The 26607-nt window shown below is 32.3% G+C and overlaps 1 protein-coding gene across 2 annotated transcripts; it reads right to left on the bottom strand.

Moving 5' to 3' along the window:
- Window positions 1–199: 199 nt before the first annotated feature.
- On the bottom strand, window positions 200–20948 carry LOC134283557 (uncharacterized). Of its 2 annotated transcripts, XM_062766073.1 has the most exons (18): window positions 20094–20948; window positions 18167–18368; window positions 17614–17834; window positions 17017–17177; window positions 16199–16643; window positions 15635–15874; window positions 14692–14742; window positions 13323–13533; window positions 12840–13014; window positions 12321–12560; window positions 11949–12021; window positions 11683–11828; window positions 10521–10713; window positions 10144–10294; window positions 9753–9902; window positions 9448–9554; window positions 9069–9161; window positions 200–2265 (listed from the first exon to the last, which is right to left on the bottom strand). In XM_062766073.1, the coding sequence occupies exons 1-18, from the start codon at window positions 20890–20892 to the stop codon at window positions 1010–1012; spliced, it is 4914 nt and encodes a 1637-aa protein (XP_062622057.1). In that variant the 5' UTR covers window positions 20893–20948; the 3' UTR covers window positions 200–1009. The 2 variants fall into 2 exon arrangements, with proteins under 2 accessions (XP_062622057.1, XP_062622058.1); XM_062766074.1 differs by lacking the exon at window positions 14692–14742.
- Between the last annotated feature and the right edge of the window lie 5659 nt (window positions 20949–26607).

The following is a 26607-nucleotide window of genomic DNA, read 5'->3' as shown; positions in this document are numbered from 1 at the left end:
TACAGTTATGTATAATATTCAAATTCCAACAAATGATGCAAATATAGTTTCATTATTAATTTTGTCGTAAAAGTTATATTAATTTGAAATTTTGACTTTCTAATTTCGACTACCACAATAGGTCTGAAATAACAAATTCATAATTTTAAAAAAGTGCTAGTACATGTAAAAAGACCTTGAAAAAAAGTGCATTAAATAAGGATAACAATTTATTTCGCCACATACTACAAAAAATAACATATAATAGTATAAAAGTTGACATATATAGAAGATTACAAGCACAACCACTTATTCACAAATGCTTTGAAAATCCTGAAAGCATTTGTAAAAAGATAAGAAATGAGAAACTTCTTAATCTAAAATCAAGATAAATGGAGAGCAGAGTGATGTCACTCATACCATAGCTGCTAAATTAACTGCAAAGTATCCAGTAGCACTTGGTGAATATTTATTTTCTTAAACATTGTTGCTTGAACATTTTTCGCAGGATGCGGGAACATTCAGCAATAAATCAGCCCATAACAACATTGTATTATCTGGAAAAATTATATATTTCAACATTTCATTTCCCGAAAAATCAATGAAGTACAGAAAACGTCGTACTCGCTCTCCTGAAAGTACTGCTGAATGCATGTATATCTATTATCAAATATGCAAATGACTTTAAATGCAGCAATCAGCAGATATTTGGAGTAACTGTATATTTATCACAGACAGTTTGTTGAAACTTGAACAAAGAAAAAAAAATACACTGAAATCGATTTCCTCAAAGTTACAAAACATGAAAATTTGTTGTAAAGCTAAATTATAAAAGATGTCAGATCTCGTTCTTATCAAATAATTCATTCATAGCTTAAGTCTATCCAATTTATATATCACATTAAGAATACATCCTAATGTATGTCAGCAACACTATAAAGATATATTTTAATTATTAAGTGATATAACTCTTAGAGGTAAAAAATATTAATTAAATTCAACATATCTGATACGGTACGTACACACCCTCTCACTCCACATATACGGCTTCTTTAAATTTAACAGTTGTATTATGGTGTTCAGTATCATCATCAACATAGGACTCAACAGCATAGTCATGAGGAGGACTACTATAGTAACCATTAGAAATCACTGGGCCTATCCCTTTAACAGTCATTCCAAACTCTTTGTTAATGTCTCTGGATTGAATAGGCCTTGGTTTATTCACCTTAGGAGGAGATTTACGATATAAAGTCTGTTGTGTTTCCCTACTGGAGTTTCTACTTCCAAAGAGTCGATGTTCTAATTCCTTTGCTTCTGGTGTTTTCTGTGAACGTTTAGGTGGAATTGGTTTCTGGGAGGTAGCATAGCGACCAGGTACGTGATACCATGCAGAACGGTGGTGTACATTTCTCACTAGATCATGGGGAGATCGTGGAATGAGACTGTCTAAAGTCGAGTTCGGTCCCGCGGTGACCGATTTAGTATTCCCTGGCGTGATTGCATGCGGACCAGGAGCACTTCTTCGAGAATAACTACTTCGTACACTAGTCCTAGAGTGTGTACTGTAACCTGTTACGTGAGAACTCTGGTAGCTTTTAGCACTGTTTCCCCTATTTAATCCCCTATCTTGTTGTCGTGAAATAGATGATCGAGAACTACCTGCACTGCTATACCGTTTGAATAACTCAGCTGGGCCACTTTCCGTTTGCTCTGCAAACTGAGTTCTCTTAGTTTCCTGCCCGACAGGTAAACTTTCCGTTTGACGAATTTCGTCACCAAAGCTATCTATTTGGGGATCGGCATCTCTCGTCTCCATATCCATTCCTTGTGGCCTTTCAATGCCGTCTTCAACTCTTATTTCAACCGTTACATGTCGTCTATGTGAATTCACCTCAGAAGAAGGAGGCGAAACTTTCAATTTTCTATCTATATTATCACGATGGAGCAGCCTTGGACGATCTGCATCCATAAGTAGCTTCTCAGACGCGCTTAGATGACTGGCGCTACTATAGCGGCTAAGATTTTGTCCATGAGAGTCCTCTTTATAGCTTGAAGGTCGAGACCTCAGCACAGATCCAGAGTTTCGACTTGCACTTCTTGACCGTGAACGTTTGTCTAAGTTTGCGAGATCTTTCTCGTGCCAGGAAAGTTTACTAAAAGGTCGGTCTGCTGTTCGTGTATCAGTCAGCCTCGCCGAACCAAACTCATATCTACCCATCTTGAGCGAGACCTCCAGCTGACTGAGATATTGTCTTACAGCTCGGCTGTCAATGTGATCTCCACCTTAGAATGAGAAAAGGAAAACGGTTATATTGAGTAATATTACTTGCTGATCATATCTTCCAGGATTAAGTAAAAAATTAGATGTTAAGATGATTAATCAATAACTTCTACGTTCATCTTCGATGCCAAATTTGCTTAATAAATTTAAGTGACTTATTTTTAACTAGGTATAGTCATAGTGTATGGCGCTCTGCTATAAAGCACGCCCATTTGAAAATATTTATTGAAAAAATTATTCAAGGACAAAATTGTAAATAAAAAATGATAAAAGTTTGGCTTTTTCAGTGAATTGTTTAACCTGCATAGCTGTAGTATTCAATATCTGATCGTAAAGTACGTGATCATGAATCGTTGATTAAATGAAATGATATCAAAAAATGTTTTAAAGCATAATGAAGACTGCAACAAATCACTAACATATAGATTTCTTTATTTGGAAAATTGATACTGCAAGGTGAAATTTAACCCAAATCATATGATAAGAAACAAAGACAAACCTGGACTTTAATCAAGGACGATAAGCGATTAAAATCCACCCATGAATTACAAATCCTTGACATTAACCTTTCTGAACTATTGACAAGGTCAAGGACTCTAAAAGCCATCTGACACTTAGACAATTGATGTTATAACATCAAGTACTTACTAATTTCAAAATTTAGTAAATAAATGTATATGATAGCTGTGATGATACAGAATTCAAATATGTTTATGAGGAAAATTTTTTACTCTCTAAATAACCAGATAGAACAAAACAAATTATGTATCACAAAAATTGTGATGCTATAACTTGCGAAAGTATTCAATATCTGTTCATATTATTTGTTCATGTACTTTCGATCAAACAATTCTGCTACATGGAAGTATTGAGATATATGTCGGATTAAAAGGTGTCTGTCTGAAATTCGTTTAAAATAAACAACTCTGATAATCTAAGCATGAAATTAACGTTAAAATATATTTAACATATGACTTTTGTATGTGAGTTACACGATCGATGCAAAGAAAAAAAAAACTATTGTCACGTAGGTAAAAGATTAGAAACAGAAAAATCGCATGAGGAGTGCATTTAGGCACACCACAATACTTAAATACTGTTCTTATAGCTTGGTCGGCGGGCTTTTATATTTTTTGTGTTATTGAAGATTAACATCACCAAAATATAAAAGAAGGGCTTACATGTTCTACATAATGCTTATTCAAAGATATTTGGAGTTTTAAAGGTTAAACATCTGTTCAGGATTCCTTGATAAAAATCATCTCTTGAGACTCGCTGTAAAGATAAATTCAAAATATTTTGTTGTAATTATCATGTTTAATTTTTCTGAAAGTGCGCATTTTTTTTTTGCCTTATCACTATAGGTATATTCACATATTACAAATCTTTACAATTACAAACTCTTTATACAAATAAACAGATAACACCAAGAAATTAAAGCTATTTTTTTTACTTTTGACAATTTATTTATTCTATCCTAGACCTATGACTTTGCAAGCCAGTTAACAGTTTTCAAAGCGTTTTCTTTTAGATAAAATACTTATTTCTGATTTTAAAAAGAAGAAAGATAAAATACAGACGTCAATAACTCTCATGTGAATATTTCAAACCAATGACATTTCTGCAAAAAGTCGAGATATCTTGCAGTTAAGTCGACCCTTAAAACATACCTGGCAGCTTGAATATATTTTCCTGTATACGAGGAAAAGAACGTGTTGGAACCTTCATGATTAACTCGCCAAATCAAAAAAAAAGTATCGCAATATTAAAAATGTTATCCTCCAAATGTCACTACATAATCTTCCATAAAGTTTTCAAAAACATTTTAATGCCTGACCACATGGAATACAAATGAAAAGTTTGCGATACTCAAGTGTCCATTCTCAGGAAATAATTTATGTTGTATATTAATTGTCCAAATTTAACTCTTTTCCTATCGGACAATGACTTCTCCTTCTGGCAAAAATCAACTGGTTTTGTGTGTCTCTAATCAGAGTTTCCTAACACATGGAAACACAGACCCTGCTATTCTATACAGAGATTTCGATTTAAATGTTAAACCAAAACTTAATCGGGTATGATTAATTATCAAACGACTAGGCCATTGACAAAGGCGCGCACACCAGAATAGGTTTACGGGAATCTTACAAAACTAGTATAATGGTAAACTGATGAACATAAATATTTGAATTTCTATACGACAAAAAACGCATAAAGCATTGGACATGTAACGAAATACCCTAATTGTTCCTTCGACAATGCTACGCGATAAGAAATGTACAAATGGATTCTCCAAGGGAATAGGATGACGGGCAAGGTATTTAGACCATTTAAAGAATAACTAGGAATTGATTGAATATGGTGAAGCTGAAGAAAATGAAATCTGAAAAACTGTATGTTTAGTAACACTTTTTTAGCGAAAGTAAGAAAAAATATAACTAACAAGTCATCATGATGCACCTGTTTCCATGAAATTAAAGCGACATATAGCAGAATATGAAAGCTGACAATCATATATCCAAGTGAAATACCCAAGTTATCAATACATTTCCGACAAATTTAAGTAAAATTTTGTATTACCCTTGTAAATTGTTTTGGTTTAAGAAAATACACATATTTTCAATTGCTATTCAAACCTCTAACAAAAGTCAACACTACTTTCTTTTATGACTTTATGTAAACAGGTAAGGACATAAAACCTTTGACAAACTGGTCAGTAGCGCCTCACACCTTTTGAATGGACAATTTACAGTGCTTTCCAATGGTGTTTAACTACCCTTTCTCTGATTTCAGATGAATACACTTTCTACTGTATGTATAAGGGGGTGTTTGGACTTTAATTTGTAAATATAATGCATTGCATGCATGGTGCTCAAAATTGAACTCGTGAACTTTCTTCAAGGCAATGTTTGTTAAATTTCAAGGGTACATGCAAATGTGAATGCTTTATACGCTTTTAATACCTTAATTGCAAAAAGAATTTTCAATTCAATACACTCTGATAACATTTCCATATCAACTTTAAAAAAAAATTGAAATATAAAATTAATTTCAAGTTTTAACCTCCTTTCCGTCCTTTTATGAATATACACATCAAGCACCTAATGTATCTATTTCACAACTCTTCAAAATCTGCAAGTGTTAGAGTGTAATATATTTCCACAACCCATAAATCATTTCTACAGAGTCATCGGTATTATGCAAGACAACCGTTTAAGTTGAATTTACAAATGATAACATTTTTACCACACGCAGACTTTTGCAACTAAAACGATCGCCATTTGACTTTCCTGGGCATGTAAAACCAAAAGGAAAAAAAAAAACTGTAGTTGTCAGTTGAAGTGTCATTTTTCTGTTTCTCTACTGACGAGACTTTTAAAATTGATACCAATCACAAAAATTATCGCATCAATATTAAATACTGTCGGCAAGATAATGCATTTATCAGATTGCGCGCTCGTGTGGGTCTTCATTTATATTTGAAATTGTACACTGCTGCACAAGATGTCATAAACTGCACGCGGTAATAAAAACATTAAAATTAATAATATATATTTTATACATGTACATATGTTAGCATCTAAAATTGATGACCTCTAGTAAGTTTACATACCGAAGATATTAACATTTTTCCGTTTGGTGAGAGAATTTTGAGATATCTTCAAACAGGACACGGGTTTTTCTATATTTTTCTCTTGTTTATCCTCGTTTGTGATTTCTACCTCAGGTCTTATCCCTGTAGTTATATATTGTCCCGGCTCTGCGATCCGAACTCGTTTCAAAGTCATTTTTCTCTCTCACTCTTTGCGTTAAATCCCAAATAAAACAAACTCTACTATAAATTCTGTTGAATTACTTCAAGCGACACAAGTATTTGATCGCATAAATATTTGTTAACAAATCGTTTTTTATGATGTCAGTCCAGAGCATTATCCCTTAATGCCTAGACATGTATTGGCATTATCCTAGCTCGGTCACTATATGGTTAATTCTATCCCAGAGGTTACCAGTCACCAGTCGCAAGCAAGAGAAGCAGTAGAGGGTTTCCCTTATACTTTGTTTCACCAAACATTGACTCAATCTTACGAACTAAAGATTAATTTAATTTTTTTTCAAGGGTATTGTATCCACAAGGTCTTCTTTCCACAGTCAAAACTGCCAAACACAATACGATCGGACACTACAAATAAGTTTTAGCACTTTCCAAACTGATTATTAGGCATGGAACCGTACTCAAATGGAAATGAATGATTTCGTTACTATAACGAGCAACAAGCAGCTCTCATAAACTACTTGGAATCTTTACCAACCACCACATGAATAAATGAGCATTGCTTCACGACCCGAACTTTAAAAATCTACACTCTCCCTATAGGACAATACAGAGACATTACACGCTATCCCGGTACTCAGTAGAAATCAATGTGATATGGGACTACATTTAAATCCCTTTCTCTGGTTTGCCGCTTTGTTTAGAAAATTTATGGATAGGTCTAATAAATATTGATAATAAGCCCAATATGGCAGGCTTTTATCAATTTTCCTTTTGTTCATTATCCATTTTAAAATGGGGAAATCAGTGGTGGTATAATAGAAACTCAAACTTAATTTCTTATTAATGAGCTATACTGATAATATTTGCGCTCCCAGAGAAATAGCATCATTTCCATTATGTTTTGACGTATCGATTTCCATATCTACCTAATTCGAGGTAACAATCTAAATGGTTATCGAAATTCGTCGGAAAGAATTAACAAATCTATAATACATTAGAAAGATATATCATCAATAAGTAAAATTTTCAAAAGTTAATTTTAAAATCAAAATGCATTGCTTTTAAAATTTTATCGCGAAAAAATCGAGTACGTCTAATATGATGGTTCCAATTTTTAAAAGTAAAAACAAGAATTGACGTTAGTAAAATACATCATAATAAATATAAAAACTTTTACATGTATTCCCCTTCTAAATATTCTGTTGAAGATCATCGGTTAGTTTTAAGTATTCCAAGAACAGTTTTGTTGAAAAAGGCTACATTTAATGATTACATGTTGATGACATAAATATTACAGACAATTTAAAAGATATAAATCATCAAAAATGTTGCATTCATAAAATAGCTTTAATCAATGTCAAATGAAAAGTGTGTTCCCTAAAATCTGCATGTAAACAATGCAGTTGGGTTATGAAAAAAATGACTCGTTGATCAGAGAGGTGAATCTCTGCTGAAAATAACTGAACCAAAATTATATTTTTGCTTTAAAATCGCAAAAATTGTTCTCTGCACACAAGTAGCGTAATATGTTTAATTCCTATGTACGATTAAACGAATATCCATTATAAATACCATTCACTATAATGATGAGTTTCTTTCTTTTTTTTTTTTTGACTACATGATACCTGCAAAGGACAACGTTCATTTCAGATAGAAATATTAAAGGTTTTTTTTTTGCATCGTCATTTCATAAAGGGGCTATGAAGTCATTTAAATAAAGAGTAGTACAGATCTAGCATTAGTATTTTTATACTATACAGAATACATATTTAGTGCATTTAATCTGTTGAATTTAGCGATAAATGTCACAACTTTTGATTTTTTGTTTTAAGTTATTATTTGAAGTATGAAAGATAATATGCAAAAAACGATTGAATAACAAAATGGGTTGAATGTCAGATTGAACAGTTGATTTGTGTTTGCTGGATATCTAGATTGCTTACAATTGATAGACGATTTTTTGCAGTGAGGTTCAGCAAAAGCTGCTCAACCAAAAGTACATTACGATATTTAAATCATTGCTTTTGTCAGTGAAATATCAATGCTGATTACTTGCAGTGATGCTTCAGATAATACAAATATTTTCCAGCAAAAAAATTAGATCTAATAGCATCATTTTGCACTTTAATAATTTAAAAAAAAAACAAACTAGTATGACTAAAAGGTACGTGTACATTGTGAAAGTTCAGAGGCAATTTAAATATCTACACCCAAGAACTTGATCAAGAAATTGACATAACGAAAACATGATCAATCACAGCCTTCGGCTTGTAAAACCTTTAAAAACGTCTCTAATTGTATTCGCACATAACATCAGATTGACAAAACAATTCTTTTATCTCTATGACAAATAGTTTAATCAGAGTGAAAATAAGAGCAATACAAATATAATACTCATTTATAGATCTATCTCCTCAAGCAAGCATGTAACAACACGAAGACTATTCCAATCATATAATCAAGAGAATGGTCAAGAATAGTCAAACACCATATTTTTTATCATTTCAGACATCGTATCATCATGATACATCGTATGATGGTTTTAATTAACCAATTTTCTCCTACTTTGATGTACTTCAATACCAAATTTCCTCTAAGTCTTCATTTGCGAATGTGTACTAATATTCTTAATTCGTCCAACTTTTTAATCTATTTTTTAAATTTTGATCCGTCGGATGGAACGTTAAAAAGTGCCCAGTGTCAAGGATATCAACTTCCTTGGCGCGTCAAAGACTTTTTGCTAGTTTTCGAAACACAGAAGACTATCTGCTGGGGCCACCAGAGAAATAAAAAATCTCAAAAATGGTCATATTTTCTTTATTTGATTGACGAAATATGACTGAAAAATTGCTGACTCGGCGTTAAACAATAATAATCAATCAACCAATCTTAATCCGTCACCCAAATACTAATTGTTTAAATAAAATTATCTTACACATATTTCAGACATGTGTAGTGTTCTTTTTAAACAATAACTGTACAAAAATTAAATAAAGTACTGTATTATTAAAAAATGCGGTAAAATCTTACCTAGTTTGGTTGTTCTGATATCAAGAGCTCTACGCAGCAACTGCACAGCTTCGCACTTTGCTGCATAGTTTATTTCATCTTGTAAAAGTTTTCCTAAAAAAAAAAGAAACATTGAAAAGAGAAGGACTTAAAAGGAAGGCCTTTTATCTAAATTCATGTTGTTTTTATGGAGACCTTTAAAACAATTTATTCCTAATGTATTCAATAATTTATGTCAAACTCCTTTACAAAGATTGAAACGATGTTCAACAAAGGTAAAAATCTCAATTTAAAATAGAAATTCAGAAAATTTCACAAATAATGCTTACTTTTATGTCCCATTCAATTTTTATTGTTGATGTTTTTTAGAAATAAGATAATGACAAAAACTGTGTATTACCTAGCTGGAAGAGTATATCTGCAACAGCCAGGTGTTCCTTTCCCAGGCAATCTTCCCTGATCTTAAGAACTTTTCTGTACACACCCTCTGAACGAACTCTGTCGAACCTGCACATTTAAAATCATTCATGATAAAAGATTTTCTTCTCTTTTGTAGATCTATTTAAATCAATCAGTGCAGAAATTTTGCTTAATTTCCATGAACTTTTACATTTCTCATTCTTATTTGCCAAAATGAAGACAGTATTGACAAGATAGCAGAATTCTTCGTGAAATATTAACTGCTTAATAATTTATCAAGCTTACCCGCGATAATTGTCGGGGTTTCCCATGATTTCAGCCAGAGCATAAAGAACATCAGCAACAAGGGGATGAGATTTCCCAAACCATTGCTCTCTGATGTTCAGAGCTTGTCGTAGACTTGATTCAGCCATTATAAAATCCTGCTGCTGCATTCTACAAGGTAGACAAAAATCAAAGAGATTCTTTTCAGCTCTGTGAAAAAATTTCTTTAAAATATTTGAATAATAAATTAGAAAATCCCAAAGTTGCATGAAATACTAAAATGCTACGTCAGCAATTGTTGCTCTGTAATTCGTAGAACAAACTTTCGCTTTTTTTTATTCAATGCTATTACGTTTATTCTATGAAATTGATAAAAAATAAAATTCAACAAATTTCACAAGAAATTCCTTACCTCAAAAGGCCTAGATTGTACAGAATGGTGGCTTTAGCACTTAGATTTCCGCTGTTTTCTACAGCATCGCGAGCTTCTGTAAGCAAGTCTTCAGCACTATCCAATAAGCCTTCATTCATACGAAGACTACCCAAATGTGAAAGAATTTTACCTGCAATTTATATGAATACAAATATTGTTGTATAAATTCTTACTGTAATGTGTCATAAAAAAATCAGCAAAACATACAAGTACTCTTCTTAGAAAGTTTTTTGCTTTTTTCATATTTGGAAAAAGAAACTTTAAAATTCAATCTTTAAGAATGTTTTGTTTGCCTAATTTACTTGGAATAAGGAATTCAAAAAATAAATCTATAGTGATATCTAATGATCTTTTACCTTTCAGATTCTCTAATTCCATGAAATTAAGAGTTGATTCCTCGTCAAGCTCTGAGAGATCGGTAACAATTCGGAAGGACTTCGTGAAATACTTTTCAGAAAGGTCCAGATCCCCTCTCTGTTGGCAGTATTTTCCGAGGGATTCCTGAACACGAGCATGTATCAACATATCCTCGTGTTCAAGTGGATAACTCTGTAGCAAAAAACAGCTACATGTATATCATAAAAAGGTTTGGGAAAAGGTGAACTTGTTTCTTTTAATACATTTAAAAGTGGTAACATTTAAATATTCAGAATTGTCTGCAACTTCAGAGAAAAATTAGCAATTGAAAATTGGATAATTGATACACTGTTTTCGACTTTCAAGGACATCTGAAGCTTGCCTTTATAATTTCCATTTTTTTCTTTAAATATAATGTTTAAGCTACAGTTTAAAAAAAATGACAACCATTTATATGACAGTAAACTCATACGATGATAAGATGACATTCAACGAGTCCGACAAAAACTGCAGTTTAATTTGTAAATCTATACTAATCAAGTGCTCTTGTGTAGTTCTTTCCCAAAACCCCAAATCAACTTTGCTGGTAGCCTCCTTTGCTGTGATGCATTTAACTAATTTTATGTAAAAACTGATCTTCAATTGCAAGCAAAAGCATTTTCTGTATACAAATATCAAGCAATATAGGACGAGTATCTGAGTGTAGAACTTAGGTCTGGTCATGCAATGCAGGATAAAACCTGATTAACACTTAAAACATACAAAATGCTTACTCCATACATCTGAAATTCAATTGATGTATACATATATCACTACTGTATAACATTTCTGCGAATGGTTGAAGAGGTGATAAAGTTAAAAAGCATATTTTATTTCGGGGTACATTCGAAATTGAATACTGTCAAACTTAAATATTTTTTTTAACTAATTTTATTGCATTTATATATTTTGTTCTTCAAAATTTTTTTTTCAAAAACAAAATTAAGAAAGCACTTCATGAGTAATTAGTAATAAAAAAATCACTTCCTAAGAAAAGATTCATTCGAGAGATACTGCAAAACAATACCTGTATATATTTTTAAATAATGACCATTCGTTAGAATTTGAATAAAAATAAGATATTTATATATACGGGTGTCCAAGTTTACTACAAGTATGTACCTTCACAAGTTTTTTGTTCAATGCTGTCAGTATTTTCTCTGTTACTTCTACATGACCTAGATCTTTGAGGAAATTCGCGATAAGCCAGGCAATTTTAATTGTGTTGCAAATTTCGTGAGTTTGGTACAACAACGGGGAATCCGCACCTAGAATAAACAGGAATTAAACATCTTAATGTCATAATCTCAGTTACAAAAAGGTGAATTTAATAAACAGCCAAGTTACTGATAACAAAAGAGCAATCAATATTCATTCGTCATTTTCACCTGGAGTTTCTGCTTTCGTTTCAGTTAAAAATACAGCACCATTCTTATCCATGGGTTTTGTCCTTCCACTTTCCTGAATAGACGATTTATAAAGATAAAAAATACTCAGTATATATACATAATTCAAAGTGATCACGTGCTCTTAATACTTAATGCTTTAGCAATACTTTCCATAATCTCAGTCTATGTATGCTTTTTAAAATTAAATTTAACGTCTCTTTAATATAAATTTTCAGACAAAGAAGAGAGATAAGTGAAAGAAAGAGCTGCAAATATTATGGAAATATTTTATAAAATGAAGCAAGTAAAGAAAAAGCATCTTCAAAACTTTTATAACCAAATTCATCGTTTCAGACCGACTCTGATATTGACCTTCTGTTCATCGTTGGGATCTTCATACACAGTCTCCTCCAGCCTGTGATGGTGAGGAGTCCTGACCCCCAGGCTGCTAGTGATGGACTCCTCTGTCACTGCCGACAACTCCCTTGTCGGAGGATAAGTCACTATCCTAGGAACAGTCATGTTGAGGTTCTCACTAGAAGAGGTGGTGGTGTCATCATCTTGTGATGAAATTTCACTTGTAACACTATCCAATTCCAGATCCTCTGCATTCTAAAAGGTTTTAAAATTTCATATTTCATTGCAATAAGTCTTTACATGTAATTTTGCCATCCTTTTCACATTGTCAAAATTTCCCACATGTATATAATTCTATCAAATATGCCCACATTTCACTTCCTCGATGATACATAGCCATCTCCTCAAATGTTTCTGATACATTGTACACATAAATTACCTCGTCCTGCATCACCCCTCTCTCTCTCTCTTCTTCCATGGTCTACATTTATTATACACTCAAAAATTTTCTAGTCTATTGCACAAACATCTTACCTGGTCATGCATGATTTCCTCTCTCTCTTCCTCCATGATTCCAAGCCTCATCAGAAGTTTCTGGTACATCGTACACACATCTCTTCCATCCTCCTTAATCAGAGACCAGAAAAAGGCCAGGTCCAGTTTGTTTGAAGGGTTCTGTCTCCTCTCATCAAGGAAACCCTCTATCATCCTGTTTATTCAAACAGAGAAATAAACAAAGAACTAGAATGTACAGGTCTGAAGAGAATACAGTGTATCAGTTCATGAATTCAAATAGAATATTATAAAGAACATTTCGGGGTAATTTTTCACCAAGCAAATCTTAAAAACATAACAAATTATAACACATGGGAAGATGTTCATAATGTTGCCTCTTGATTCCTATGTTAAATTTAAGATATGACATAAAAATATCATGGGTAAGACTGAAGGCTTAAGTTTATATTTTTCTTCAATTAGATTATTAACATTTAATAACTAATTCAAATTTTCACTCACAGTGGATCATTTAAAACTTGAAGAAGAGTATCCATGTCTCCAGACATCAACAGTTGCCAAGGTAACTCCTCCAGGACCCTTTGGTTGAATGGCTGTTTGAGGAAGTACTTTGCCAGCTGTTTATGGAACCTGTTCTTTTGACCTTTCCACTCTTTTTCACATTCACCAGAAGAAGCAACTTCTACCCCACCACTGCCCGCTTTGAGGGAATCTTTAAGGTATGGAATAGTGAGATAAATATTTTTCATGTTTTGAGTGAAGAACCTGCTGAATTGCCAAAACAGTGCGATTTGGAAAAAAAATCATAAGTTATAAGTATTAGCTACAAATGATAACATATAATATTCATTGGCAATAAGTCTATCTTACTTAGAATTTACTTTGAATTTTCAGAATTTTATGGTTTCAATTGTAAATCTGTTTATTCTTTCAAAAGAATCTTATTTTTCCAAAGTAGAGAGGTATTAATCTAAATACATTAAATCCATCCAAAAAAATTACTCAGTTGATGAATTGCTTCAGCTACACATAAGTAAAGCTGTAAAATTCATGACATGTGTTAAGGATGAAGAGGGATTTCAGCGTGACCAAGTAGTGACAAATATTACCCTGTGATATAGGAGTCAGGGGATACTGTCTGTGAGTGGATATTGCTTGTGAGCCATGAAAAAAATGTTTGCAGATTTTATTATATTTTTTGCAAATTATTAAAACTAAATACTTATCACGTAATACAAGGAAAGCATCAACATTAAATATTTGCATATGTTAACCGAATGTAATGAAGCAAAATTTAAAGAGATGTATAGTCACATAATTCTATATCTAATTTTGTGAAAATGGCAATAACTAAAAATTTTCAAGCATTAAATAAAATTCAAAATTTAATTTTTGTTAAATGCACACATCAATCAAATGACATCTAAAAAAATGCAATGGATCATTCTCAATTGCATACATGCATGTATGTTTATAAATTTCATTCATGGTGAAATTTTTATCCATTAAACCAGCTTCGAAGCAACAAATTGTTCAAACCATATATAATACGATTGTTTTAATGGAAAGATTGGATCATTTTCGATGGCTGATCAAATGCAATCTATCTACTTCATATGCAAGTATACCAATGCATCAGTGGGTAATCACAAAAGAAACCCTGGGAACATACAAGTGTAGAACATATATTGATTTTCATTGGTTTTTTACAAAAAGGAAAAAAAAAGTGTGATAGATAATCTTAGGAATGCAGGGTTGGATCAAGGATTTTCAAAATTTCTGCAAAACGAACAGTTAATATTTAGCCTTGTATTAGAAATGTATTAATCAAAACACACAATAATAAAGTGAGGTCAAAGATCAAACCTACTGATATTGGCCGTTTTACGGCGCGGACTAACATCCTTTTTTGTTGCACCTCCTAAAATAATATTTCATAGTCAAAAAATAAGAAATACGTGGTATTCCTTGATCTTGATGATTTAAAAATTAAGGGCACAGATACATTTTACATGTTAACTTGAACAAAAATAGTCATTTTGAACATTCTGAACAAGCATAAGCAAGTATATAATATGCTTCATATTAAATAACTATTTTTGCATTGTGTACGTTTTTCATTAAATAATTTAAGTAACTTTTACATAAGCAATATATATATGTATAGTGGTTTAAATTTAGAAGACAGGTTCTCTATATGTATTACAATTATAAATACAAATATTTTCAACATTTTACCTTGTATTTTTAAATTTTGTTAATGACAATTGAAATTCAAGAAAAACATAATTATTATAATAAAACAAATGAGAGAGTGCAAGGGTTTCCTTTTAGCGCAAGTTCATGCCATGAAAAAGGGTTATATATGTAACTTGAATATTCATGCCCTTATTCTGCACAATAGTTATATATCATTCATGCAATTAGTATGCAGGAAAAGATTTCCATTTAATACATTTTTGATCATTATCATTAAATTGACAACAATGAAATCCCATAGTTTCAATTTAACAAAATACATCTCATGCAATAAGAGATCTTTGCCATTTCAAGGAGGATGTTGCTCCATGCAAATAAGCATGGTCATTAATACAGGTACAACGCAGGAATTAGGGAGAAATGTCATTGAACAAGACCTACCAAACTCTTTACACTATGATCAAATTCATTCAATATTAACTCTGGAACAAAATCTAAAATGAAATACAAAACTAAACAAGTCATTTTTCTTTCTTTTCAGGAACTTAATGCTTCTAGCAATTTAAAATCTTCAGACAAGAACTAAATGAGTAAGTTAAAACACTGGTACTTACGAAGCAAGACATATTCCACTATTTCTTTCAAATGTTGGTGAGCAAATTGTATTTGTCCATTAGGCAGCTCATACACCCATTCTCTGAAGCAGGTACAGAACTGAAGCCACTGGAAGTTCCTGACTTCTTTGGAATTTCTGTAGCCTAGCCCCCTCAATAATGTAAAAATGTCAGACTGAGAAAGACCTGTTCTTGATACAGCTAGAAGACGCAAAGTGTCTGGAATCCATCCCTCTAGTTCTGCAAGTACATGTATGGAGACTTGAAGAAATTTATTCAAAGGTGGTTGAATCACTGAATTTTTTTCTGTGATAAAACTAGGCACTATTAACTTATGTTCATTAAAAAAATAATGTTTTCATTTTGGAAGCAAAGGCTAATCCCACTCCTGCATTTTATCATAGGAAAGGTCTTTATGTCAAAAAAAGTCTTCATATTAAATGCAGAGAGTTATTTTCTTTCCTGTATTTTACTCTATGAAATGTCTTTATCTTATTCTAATGAATTTAAATAACTGTTACATTTCTCTTTCAGAGTTCTACCCATCCTTTTCATCCATCTTACCGAGAAGATCTTCATCATCCAGCTCTCCATAGAGATTCTCTTTGGTCCAGCTCATCTCACGTGACCACCTCTGGAAGCAGCGGAGACAGTAGTCCCTCAGGGAAGATATCTTCTCCCCAACTTCTTCCAGGTATTCAAAAAGACCAGTGTACACACTGAAACAGCACATCTCTCCAGCCAAGAGGGAGAGAAAGAGAGGTCTGTTAGAGAGCTTCATGTCATGAACTTGGAGGAGGTTCTCCTCATTCAGGTGATCAAAATGTTGAAGCATGGCTTCTTCCAGGAATGCTGTCTGGATTTTGGGGGTATGGAATGATGGAACAGTGTGTAGGATCGTGTCTTTCCTTGAAGATAGGGAATGGTAGGTCAGATCTGAACGACAAGTCGTGAAGATAATTCTGCATTGAGCAGGTAAAGGGAAAGGCAGCCACTTCAACTCCTTTACCTAAGAACAATTTTTACAGACATTAAATGAAACTTCAATTGTTAAGTGTAAGTACTGACAAATATTGTAGTAGTTTCTCCAAAAAAATGAAATGACTTTTTTTTTAAGGTTAAAAGTTTCTTTCAACAAATGAAAAAAAAATCAAAGTACAAGAAGTACTCAGGGTGCTTATCCAACATAAGTAAATTCTAGATATATTTTGTCTTGTCACAAGTAAAACCAAACAGTTTTCCATGTTTCTTCATAAATAGAAAAAAAATCAAAATATCAGATGCACCAGTGGTACTTATCCAACATAAGTCACTTTTAGCTATAATATACAGATATAAACTTTAAGGTACATTTTGCCTTGCCACTAGTAAATCAAACCAACCTGTCTAATGGTGAGTCCGAGTGTGTTGCCAATCTCATCCAAACCATCAATAATAATAACAGCAGGACCCAGTGAGAGGGCAGCCACAAAAGCCTGACACACCTCCTGGAATGTCCAGGGCTGGTCCTCCTCAGTTAATCCACTCTCCGAGGAAGATTCCACTAAAATATCACCAAATATCACTTTCATTTAATATATCTTACCAAGTAGGATATCAAATGTAAAATCAGAAAATATATTAGGTTTTAATTTGTAAAAGGGTAATGCAATACATGAACTTGTATAAATAAATATATTAAAGGGGTTTCAACATAAGTATCTTAAATTAAATAGGTAACTGTAATTATAATATATGTACAACTTTTAAGTGGAATTTAACCAAAAGTTGTCAAACACCATCACAACACAAATATTGTGCTTATTCGTGCACTGCTACATGTGAAATATGAACTCAGATGGTAAAGATGAATTACAAGCACCAGATTAATGTCAACCCTAATCTTTAAACTTTTTAATTTTTTTAGAGTTTCCAAATAAACATGAACAAAGATACCTCAAACAAACAAACAAAATATCCGATCAAATATAAACAGTTACCTGGCCTGAGGTATTCTTCTCTGAGTTCCTTTATACAGTGTCTGAGAAAGACTGAAATGTCTGCTGACCTTCCACTGCAACCCACATACTGACAAATGACCTTGACATCATTGTGTTCAGCCTTGAACTTTTGGATCCAATTACTGATCAGGGTGCTCTTTCCACTTCCTCTGTCACCATGAACAACCATGATTGATTTATATCGTGCTACAATTGCCTCCCTGCAGTACATCAAACACAAATGAACCTCAGTCTCTTAAATACATGTATTATTATCTCAAAATTATATAAAATAAATGATCTTTCAAAGTAAGTTAGAAGTACTAAAAATTTCTTTGCCTCTGAATATATGAAATATTTGGAAATTTCAATATTTTCTTCAATGCTGAGTTCAAAATTATGAGGCATGACTGTATCAGGTAATAGCTAGGAAATACAGTGTTATCATCAGAGACTTACATGTACATGACTTTGCAATAGATATGACCATCATTTATTACATGAGAAGATACAAGTACTTTAAAAATGTGAATCTCAATAGTGCCATGCTTACTTCTTTTTCAGCAAATTCAGAATAGAATATGGTCTCTCTATCATTTTTTCTTCTATTTCATAAACATTCTCATCCAGGACCTCCAGAGCAAATGATGTCATCTTCTCCTTCAGACCATTCAGCTCAACAGACGTCACAAACACCTGTCTTCTGCTCTCAGCAAACATTTCATTGGCCACCCACTCACTGTAGTCCTCCGATTCTGAAAGATTTGTGGTATTAATTTAGGTGTATTGTTTCACCCATCTTATATGTGCACTAGCTGTCATATATGTAGAAACAATTTTCCTCCTATTTAGTTTAAATTCATTCAGAGACAGACAATTTTTAGTTGTGTTCAAAAATACTGTCTTTGAAAACTTCATTACGCTTAGGCTTTGAATTTTTTTCAAAAGCAAAGTACTAAACAATTAATTCTTGTCAGTGGTCATTATTTGGAATAAATTAAAATACAATTTTTGTTTTATTTGAAATGTTGGGGAAGTAGATTATTTCAAGGCTAAAAACTACTAGTTAAATTTATATATATATAAAAAAACAATGGTTCATTGTGCATGGGTGTATGTTGTATGTATCAAAATGTATTGTCAATGTAGAATTCATTTATAAAGGAACTAATAATTGGTAACACATTTAAGCAGTATTTGTAAGCACAGTTCTTTACATAGAGCTTCAAATTATCGTATGGGTTGTTACAATTCTTTTGACATTCAAATCCGTGTGGGTTACAAAATCAGCCTACAGGAACTTTCCAAAGGCAATCACATAATTTCTCTTTTGTCAAATATCAACAAAAAATATCTTCAAAGAAAAGAATTTCCTACGATTTTTTCTTAATTCTCACAAAGATCTCATAATGCTTCAGCAACTTTACAAAGGCTTATTGATAAATCAATGTACTTTAAGTTATATTATGTTACATGGCCAGTAGACATATATTGCAAAACTGCTTTGATTTAAAGGATCAGGAAAATCATTTAAAAACAGTAGAGTACAGAGATCAGACCGATTTTCTTCCATATACTGTAATCCCTTTAAGCCATTATCAAAGCACTCAAGTTGCTATATACATAATAGATCCATAAAACACTTGCATTGAATGCTATAGGCCTGAGAGGACCTGTAAATCATATAATGCTAAGTAGGTAGTTTATCTGGAATCATAAATGGTATTGGGGGGTGCGAATATGTTGACAGATATATCTAATATAGGCAATATAAAACTTGAAAATTTTACATGGTTTATTTCATGAGTTTTTATGGTCCTGAAATATTTCAACATGTTGAAGTACTCTTGAATCTGAAATATCACATTTATGCATGTTCTTTTAAAAGATTTAAATATGATGAATTTGAGGTTCAATATTTTTATCCCCGTGTAATGAATTTGGAGTGGATATAGTAACATCCTTGTGAGGGTGCATTTGTTTGTATGTCTGTTAGTAATTTGCATTGGGATCAATTTTGAATGTGTCTCAATGTCTCAATTTATAGATATGCTCTGTGCATGGGGGATTCTCCACTTTGCAATGCACCTGACAGTGTTGACTTTGGCTTCTATTACATTTTGTAACCAGTGGTATTTTATCTTTATCGTAAAAAAAAAATCAAAATTTACTTAAACCAAACAAAGGTGGATTATCATGATTATTGAATAAAAATTAATAAATTAAACATTATGAATTTTGTTTTTAACATGTTTAATATAATGCATCATTCAGTCATTTACTTTGTCACACCATAAAATATCAAGTATTGCAATGATTTCATGGCCTTAATAATGATTTTGTTTCACTTCAATCCACCTTAAAATCAGTTGAATTATATCTATAACTTCTCTTCTTTTTCATGGAGGGGGGGGGGGATCGATAAATAGTATAAAAGATACATATCTCTCTGGAGAAAAAAAAATGAAAGCCTTACTCACCAAAGGAAGAGAGTGGGTGCTCTAGAGTAGGATACACCACATCTATAACAGCTGTCCAGTCCTTCATCACATGTCGACCAAGTTCTTCATTAGTTCTAAAATATTTCACTGGCAAAGCCTTCTTCACTATTCTCTGCTTCAAATCTCTAATATTGAGATCAGCATATTCATTTTCTGGTAAATGTATCTTGCTGAGCTTAGATCTCTTTTCCTCTGACAAATGTCCGAATTTCACATCCAAATGTTCAGGTTGTCGGTAATAGAAATGGCAGTATCTGTTGTCGCAGAGAAATGCAGCCTGAATTATCTCTAACTCTGTGAAGCTTGTGTTCTGATGACTTTCTTGTAGCACCCATGTGTAGCCAGCTGAGGCGGCCATTAGATAATTTTTATCCATCCAATCCATTTCTTCTAGATCTTCCACACTCCTGAATTTTTTCGGAAGAGGTGGTCTCTCCACTGGCCTGTAGGGCCCATAACTCTCTCCAAGAAGACAGACAAAGAAAGGAGAACTCTTACTTATGTAATCTAAATTTAACTTCAACAAATTTCCTGATGCCGCTTCTTCTCCATTGGGATTCCATCGAATATCGTACGGCAAGAAGTTGCCCCCTCGTAACTTGCACAGTTCGTGAATTTTGGGAAACACCTCTCGGAAGAGGAAATCTTTCTCTTCGTTGAAGTCCTCTGGAGTCGAGCATATGTAAGGTCTGATTGGTTTACGTAAAACATATTTCTGTTCAACTTGCGACACTTGTGCCTCTTCATCATCATCATCGAGAAAATTCTCCAACTTCATCTTGATCTGAATCCAAGTCCTTTACGTCAAATTAAAGGTGCTGATGCCAGAATTAACTTCAGTGATCAAAAAAGGTTACTTTTCATCTGAAATATAAAAAAAGTAAAGTTGAAAAAAATATATCAATGAAATAATACACTGACAGATTTTAGCTTTTCTGATGTAAAAGAGATTATATTGAAAGAAATTAAACTTATACCCATTCCACACATTTTAATTGTAGACACAGACATGATTAATACATTTTTTGTAATACACTGTCCCTGTGATCAACTTTGAAGCTCAGAATTTAAAGCCATTAACTTAATCCTTGACCTTGCATGGTGCATCAAAAGACATTGACTTACAAAAAGAAAAACATTCTTTTACTCAGAGTTTTCTAATAAGAAAAAAATAAATTACAAAGGTATGCTGTGCACTATTTGGTTTCTCAGTAAAGTCTCATAAATAATGCACTTAAAAGCAAACATTGACTGGGATCAAACCAGGGGAACACCCATAGCAGAGCAGAAAAAGAGACCTGGTTCGGTTGCTCAGGTTTTTATTGATAAATTTCTTTACATATTCATTGTTGCTGTCTTCAAACTAAATTGCAGTTTTTTTTATGTCTATATACATGCTTGCTTTGCATGCTCAGAGAGGGTCATTTTTTTCTTCCCGTAATTTGTTGTTGTTTTTTCATTGCAAAGTCTTGTGGTCCAAGAATATGAGGGTATTTTGGAACATTCATGTCATATAATTTTTCTTGTTATTTATATTTATTTAATAGATGTATCCATGCAAATACTCCAAGTTTGGAGTTTTGGATTTCACAGGGGATGACAAATCCCATTGCCCGACGCCCGGGGCTAGTGAATTTTAGGATTGGGCAAGTAAAATTTTATCAACCATTTGCCCGTGGGCAAGTGACTTAATCAATTATCAAAAATAAAATCAATATGTATGCCAATATTTTACTCAGTATTTGTCTTTCTCTTTTTTGAAATATTTATAAATACAGTATAAGCTAATGGTAGGGCAGGCAAAAATTCAGGTAGGGCAAGTCAATTTTGACCATGTACTTGCCCTTGGGCAAGTGCCTTAATAATCTATTTGTCAGCCTCTGGATTTCAGTTCATACTTGTAAATTTAATGATTTTTAAGCTTAAAGAATAAGGCCAACTCGTTACTACTGTAAATTACATGATTCTTGTTATTTTATTCTAAAATTGCTGAGGCAAATGTGTTAAACATTAAATATAACTGTACATGTACTAGCGATTAACTTACCAAAATGTACAAAAATACAATCCATTAATATCAAAAGGACATGTACATTAATTTGTGTACCAGTACTTTGTTTAAAATTCTCTGTTGTATATCCTAAAAGAAACCCTATTTCAAAAACCTATTTCATTTCCTTAAGGAATGAATTTAATAGCTACCCATTTTATACGGTATAAACTGGGTTGGGGCAGTTTACGCTTTATAAACCGCGTAGCGGTTTATAAAAAAGCGTAAACTGTTCCCACCCAGTTTATACCGTATAAAATGGGTAGCTATTAAATTCATTGCTTATAATTTAATTTTCATTCATTTGATGTAAGAAAAAAAAAATATTGTTCTGACAAAATGACTTCGAATTTTACAAAATTTGAATGTAACGTCAGGCGGATTGATACGTTTTTGACGAAAGTCATTGTGTCGTAGGCAACCCATTTTATACGATATGAAGTAAATTTTTCATCCAATCAAATACAGTGTTACAACCAGAATTAAATTATTTACAATTACAGTCAAAATATGAAAATGGGAGTGCTGTCATAATTCAAGAAAGATTTAAAATAAATGAGAAAATTAAAATACTCTTAATGGATTTTCAATTCACAATCATTAAATGGATCTTTATAAACTGTTTAAATGCAAGATCTATCATGTATAATGCAATTACAACTAGACAACCACTTTAACTCAATGTGATAAAAATCATCAGTGTACATTAATATTTATCATGTTGATATATATATATGAGTCTAAAATATACTGAACTGCACTGAAATGCATATGTTGATGGCCTCATATCTCTTTTCCCCTTAGACCTTTCCCTCCTTTGCTCCGTGGGGATATAATTGCTTGTCGTACATATATCTGTCACAAAAATTAGGCCCTGATTTAAATTTGCAGCCCTTCACCGGCAATGTTCTCCATATCAGTGAAATATATACAGATCAACTTTCAAATTGATATATCAGGTTAACAATAGATGATTCATCATAACATTAGAAATTTGATTTACTCAAACAATAGAATCTTGGAAAGTCCCATCAAAATTCAGAAAAATGGCGGACTGTTACATACGATGATTTTTGAGCATATAACCCATAATTACACAATATTTTCTCATCCAGTAAAGCATTACATGAAATTCAAGCTATAAACTGAAAGGTAAAATTATCTATATGTGTATAACATTGTAAGTATACTATACTCCAACGTAAGATAAAATTTTGTGAAGTTCGGGACTGCGCAATGCCAATTTCGTTACCTGTTTCTCACAAATTCAGAAGTAACTTCCATTTTACACAGATTTATAACTATCAATGTAGAAAATAATTATTTTAATAGAATTGGGTCATACATTAGAATGAAATTTTAACAGAAATCATACAATTTATTGATTTCAAATTAAACTTATAAAATTGATAATAAATAATAATTTAACCATCAATTATATCATCACACATATTCTTTATTATTTACACAGGCAATTTTGGCTCCATTTTACATGTTGAAAATATCTATTTTTCATTTTATTTTTTAACAGAAAATTCCGATTGAAATTATGTAAATAGATTTGAAAAATTTAATTTATTACGAAAAATATATAATACATTGTTTTTGTTTGTTTTACTGCACCCCAATTTATCTATCTGGGGCAGCCAGGCAAACACTCTAAGGATATGGCCAGTGCGTCAAATCGTGGCATTAAGGGGTAAAGAGATATAATGACATATATCTCCAAAAATTAGATTTAATACAGAGTTTAGCATATATGTTCATATACCCATGCACAGCTTAACAGTGTATTTGAAATATCATGATTGTTGATTAAAACATGGGAACATAGATATTTAAAATAAACTGATAACTTAATGGCCTGCAAAAAAATCAATGGAGCTAACTAAATAATATTCAATGTTATCTCCGGAAAGTTAACACAAATTAAGGCCCCACATCAAGTGCTTGACACATTGGCTGCCAGAAATTTTCGTGACCTCTGGTAAAATCTGCCATTTAATTCATTGTCAACAACTTCCATAGAACTCCATGCCTTTGCAATCATCTGATAAGCCTTATATAGATCCTAAATTAAACATGTTAAACAAGCGGGTATGGATATATGTTGAACTTGATATAAATAAAATATTATTGTGTATTTTGAAATCTTCATAACCGAATAACCTGTTTTCTTTAGATGTGGTGGGGGCTAATGAACTGCACTTCTTTATAATTATTCAACTGTCTTAATATTTAAATGAACTGTTACTTACAATATAAAAAATACAGTATATGCACATACACTAAATAATGTCTAGGATTTTTATTATTGAAGTTACTACAATTTGGCTTTAATAATTCAATCAAAATGATATATTACATACAGCCCTGTATACAATAATTTATGTTATGCATGTACATGAAAATTAGTGGGTTTTTTTTCATTAAATAAATATTTTTTTCATTTACGTTTAACATGATAACAACTTGTACAACTTTTTTTAAAGAACTTAATTGCATTAACTTTTGAATGTGCTAGAAAAGGAGAAAAGTTGCATATAATTCTGAGTGTTTTAAAAAAAGCAAATTATATATTAGAATATATTTCTAATTATAAATCTGTCAAAAGTAAGTGTAACAGAGATGAGTTTGTGCTGCTAAAAAAATTTGAACCCTGGACCATTGCATGCCAGTTCATGCAGTACTCTTAGTCTCTTACAAACATTTGCTACACTAGTACAGGGTTAGGATAACTTGCTTGCCCAAACTAAAGTATTTCACTGTGATACATGGAGACTGCCTAGCTGGTCCTTTGGATGAGAGCGTATAAACCGAGGTCCTGTGTCGCAGTATGTGCTGGCATGAAAAAGATCCCTCCCTGCTCAATGGCCCTAAGTGCCGAGATAAGAACAAAATTTGCAGCTCTCCACTGGCAAGTGGTTGCATCTCCATATGAGTGAAAAATTCTCAAGAAGGACGTTTAAGAAGAAACAAAAAAAAAAACTCAGGTGAGATGTTACGTACTGTACTATCGGATCCCCCCACCAACCCGCTCCATACTGACAGAATGAGATGTCCGTTTTTTTTAAGTGCCAGTCCACCTGTGGGGTGAAATTCTGGATGTTATTCCCTTCACATACTAGAAAATACCTGGGGCCCCAAACCTGACACCAATTACATGTACATAAGAGAGACACATTTTTTGCCTTTGCAAGAGATTGAACCAGCTGAGAACTCTGGAATGCCAAGTCAGACAGTGCTCTAGATTATAGCTAAAGGGTTAACATGCTATCCCAAACTCATAAGATTTCATGGATCTTACCCTACCACACAGCTCATATTACATTCAGATTTAAAAATTGAGAAAAGGTGACTTCAGGTGTAAAATTTATATACAGCTTTAAAAAAAATTCAGTATTATATATTACACGTATTTACATTATTTCATGATTAACTCATAAAACTGGTTAAATTTTTAATGAAGATTTTAAAAAAATCAATGAAAAATATATTCAAGCTCATCAGAATTATTTATTCATAAATCATTTTTAATGTTAAAATAATCAATTAGGCTACACGAATAAAAAAAATGAATTTTTATATTAATTTGAATTTAATAACCTGTACGAAACAGTCCGGGCGGCTTAGACACGGCTCAGACACGGATTCCGTCTCCTGAAACCCGTGCTTTAGCATTCCGTGCTCCTATGTAAAGCATGTATGGAAAGCCGTGCCTAAAAGTGGTCGAACGGACACGGCATATATATGAGATCACACGGTTTTACAAAACCCGTGTCATCAAACCCGTGTCTGAAACCCGTGTCCTTTTCCATATATGGAGACACGTTTTTTTTTAAACCCGTGTCATATAATATAAGGAGTTTCTAGGTCATGGCCTTCAGAGAATCTCCTGATGTAACTGTGAATGCCAAAATGGTGAATTTACTTCACATTGCTTTACATTTATGCTTTAAGTTTTAGAATTTCAAAAGTTAAAAATCTTATATGAATATGTACATTTAGTTTCTGTTAAAGATTAAATTTATCATTACAATCCATGCTATTTTTAATTAATATTTTAATGATAATGTACATTTCAATTGTAATTTAATCTAAAAATCTGATTTAAATTTTCACTCTATATAGACAGTGATGTCACATAAAATATATATAAAGGATTAGTGAAAGTCCAATTAAAGTCATTCAAATAAGCCTAAACTATTTCATCATGTTCATTGTCAACATTGCAATACAGGAAGATCATGAAAATTGAAAAATTCACTTATTTATTCTAGATTACACTTATTTAGTTCAAAAGTGAAGAAATTATCCCAGACTTAAATACAATTCCAATTGACATTTATTAGTTAAATATCCTTTAAATAGAGCAAAAAGACACATTGACTTAGCTCATGACCATGAATCCCTCCAAAATAAAATATTATGATTGAGCATGCT

Source organism: Saccostrea cucullata, unplaced genomic scaffold (assembly GCF_032062105.1).
Source record: "Saccostrea cucullata isolate Sc308-1 unplaced genomic scaffold, CSIRO_AGI_Scuc_v1 ctg2296, whole genome shotgun sequence".
NCBI classification, from domain to species: Eukaryota; Metazoa; Mollusca; class Bivalvia; order Ostreida; family Ostreidae; genus Saccostrea; species Saccostrea cuccullata.
The sequence above is the reverse complement of the archived record's forward strand: the minus strand, read 5'-3'. Positions and strand labels throughout refer to the sequence as shown.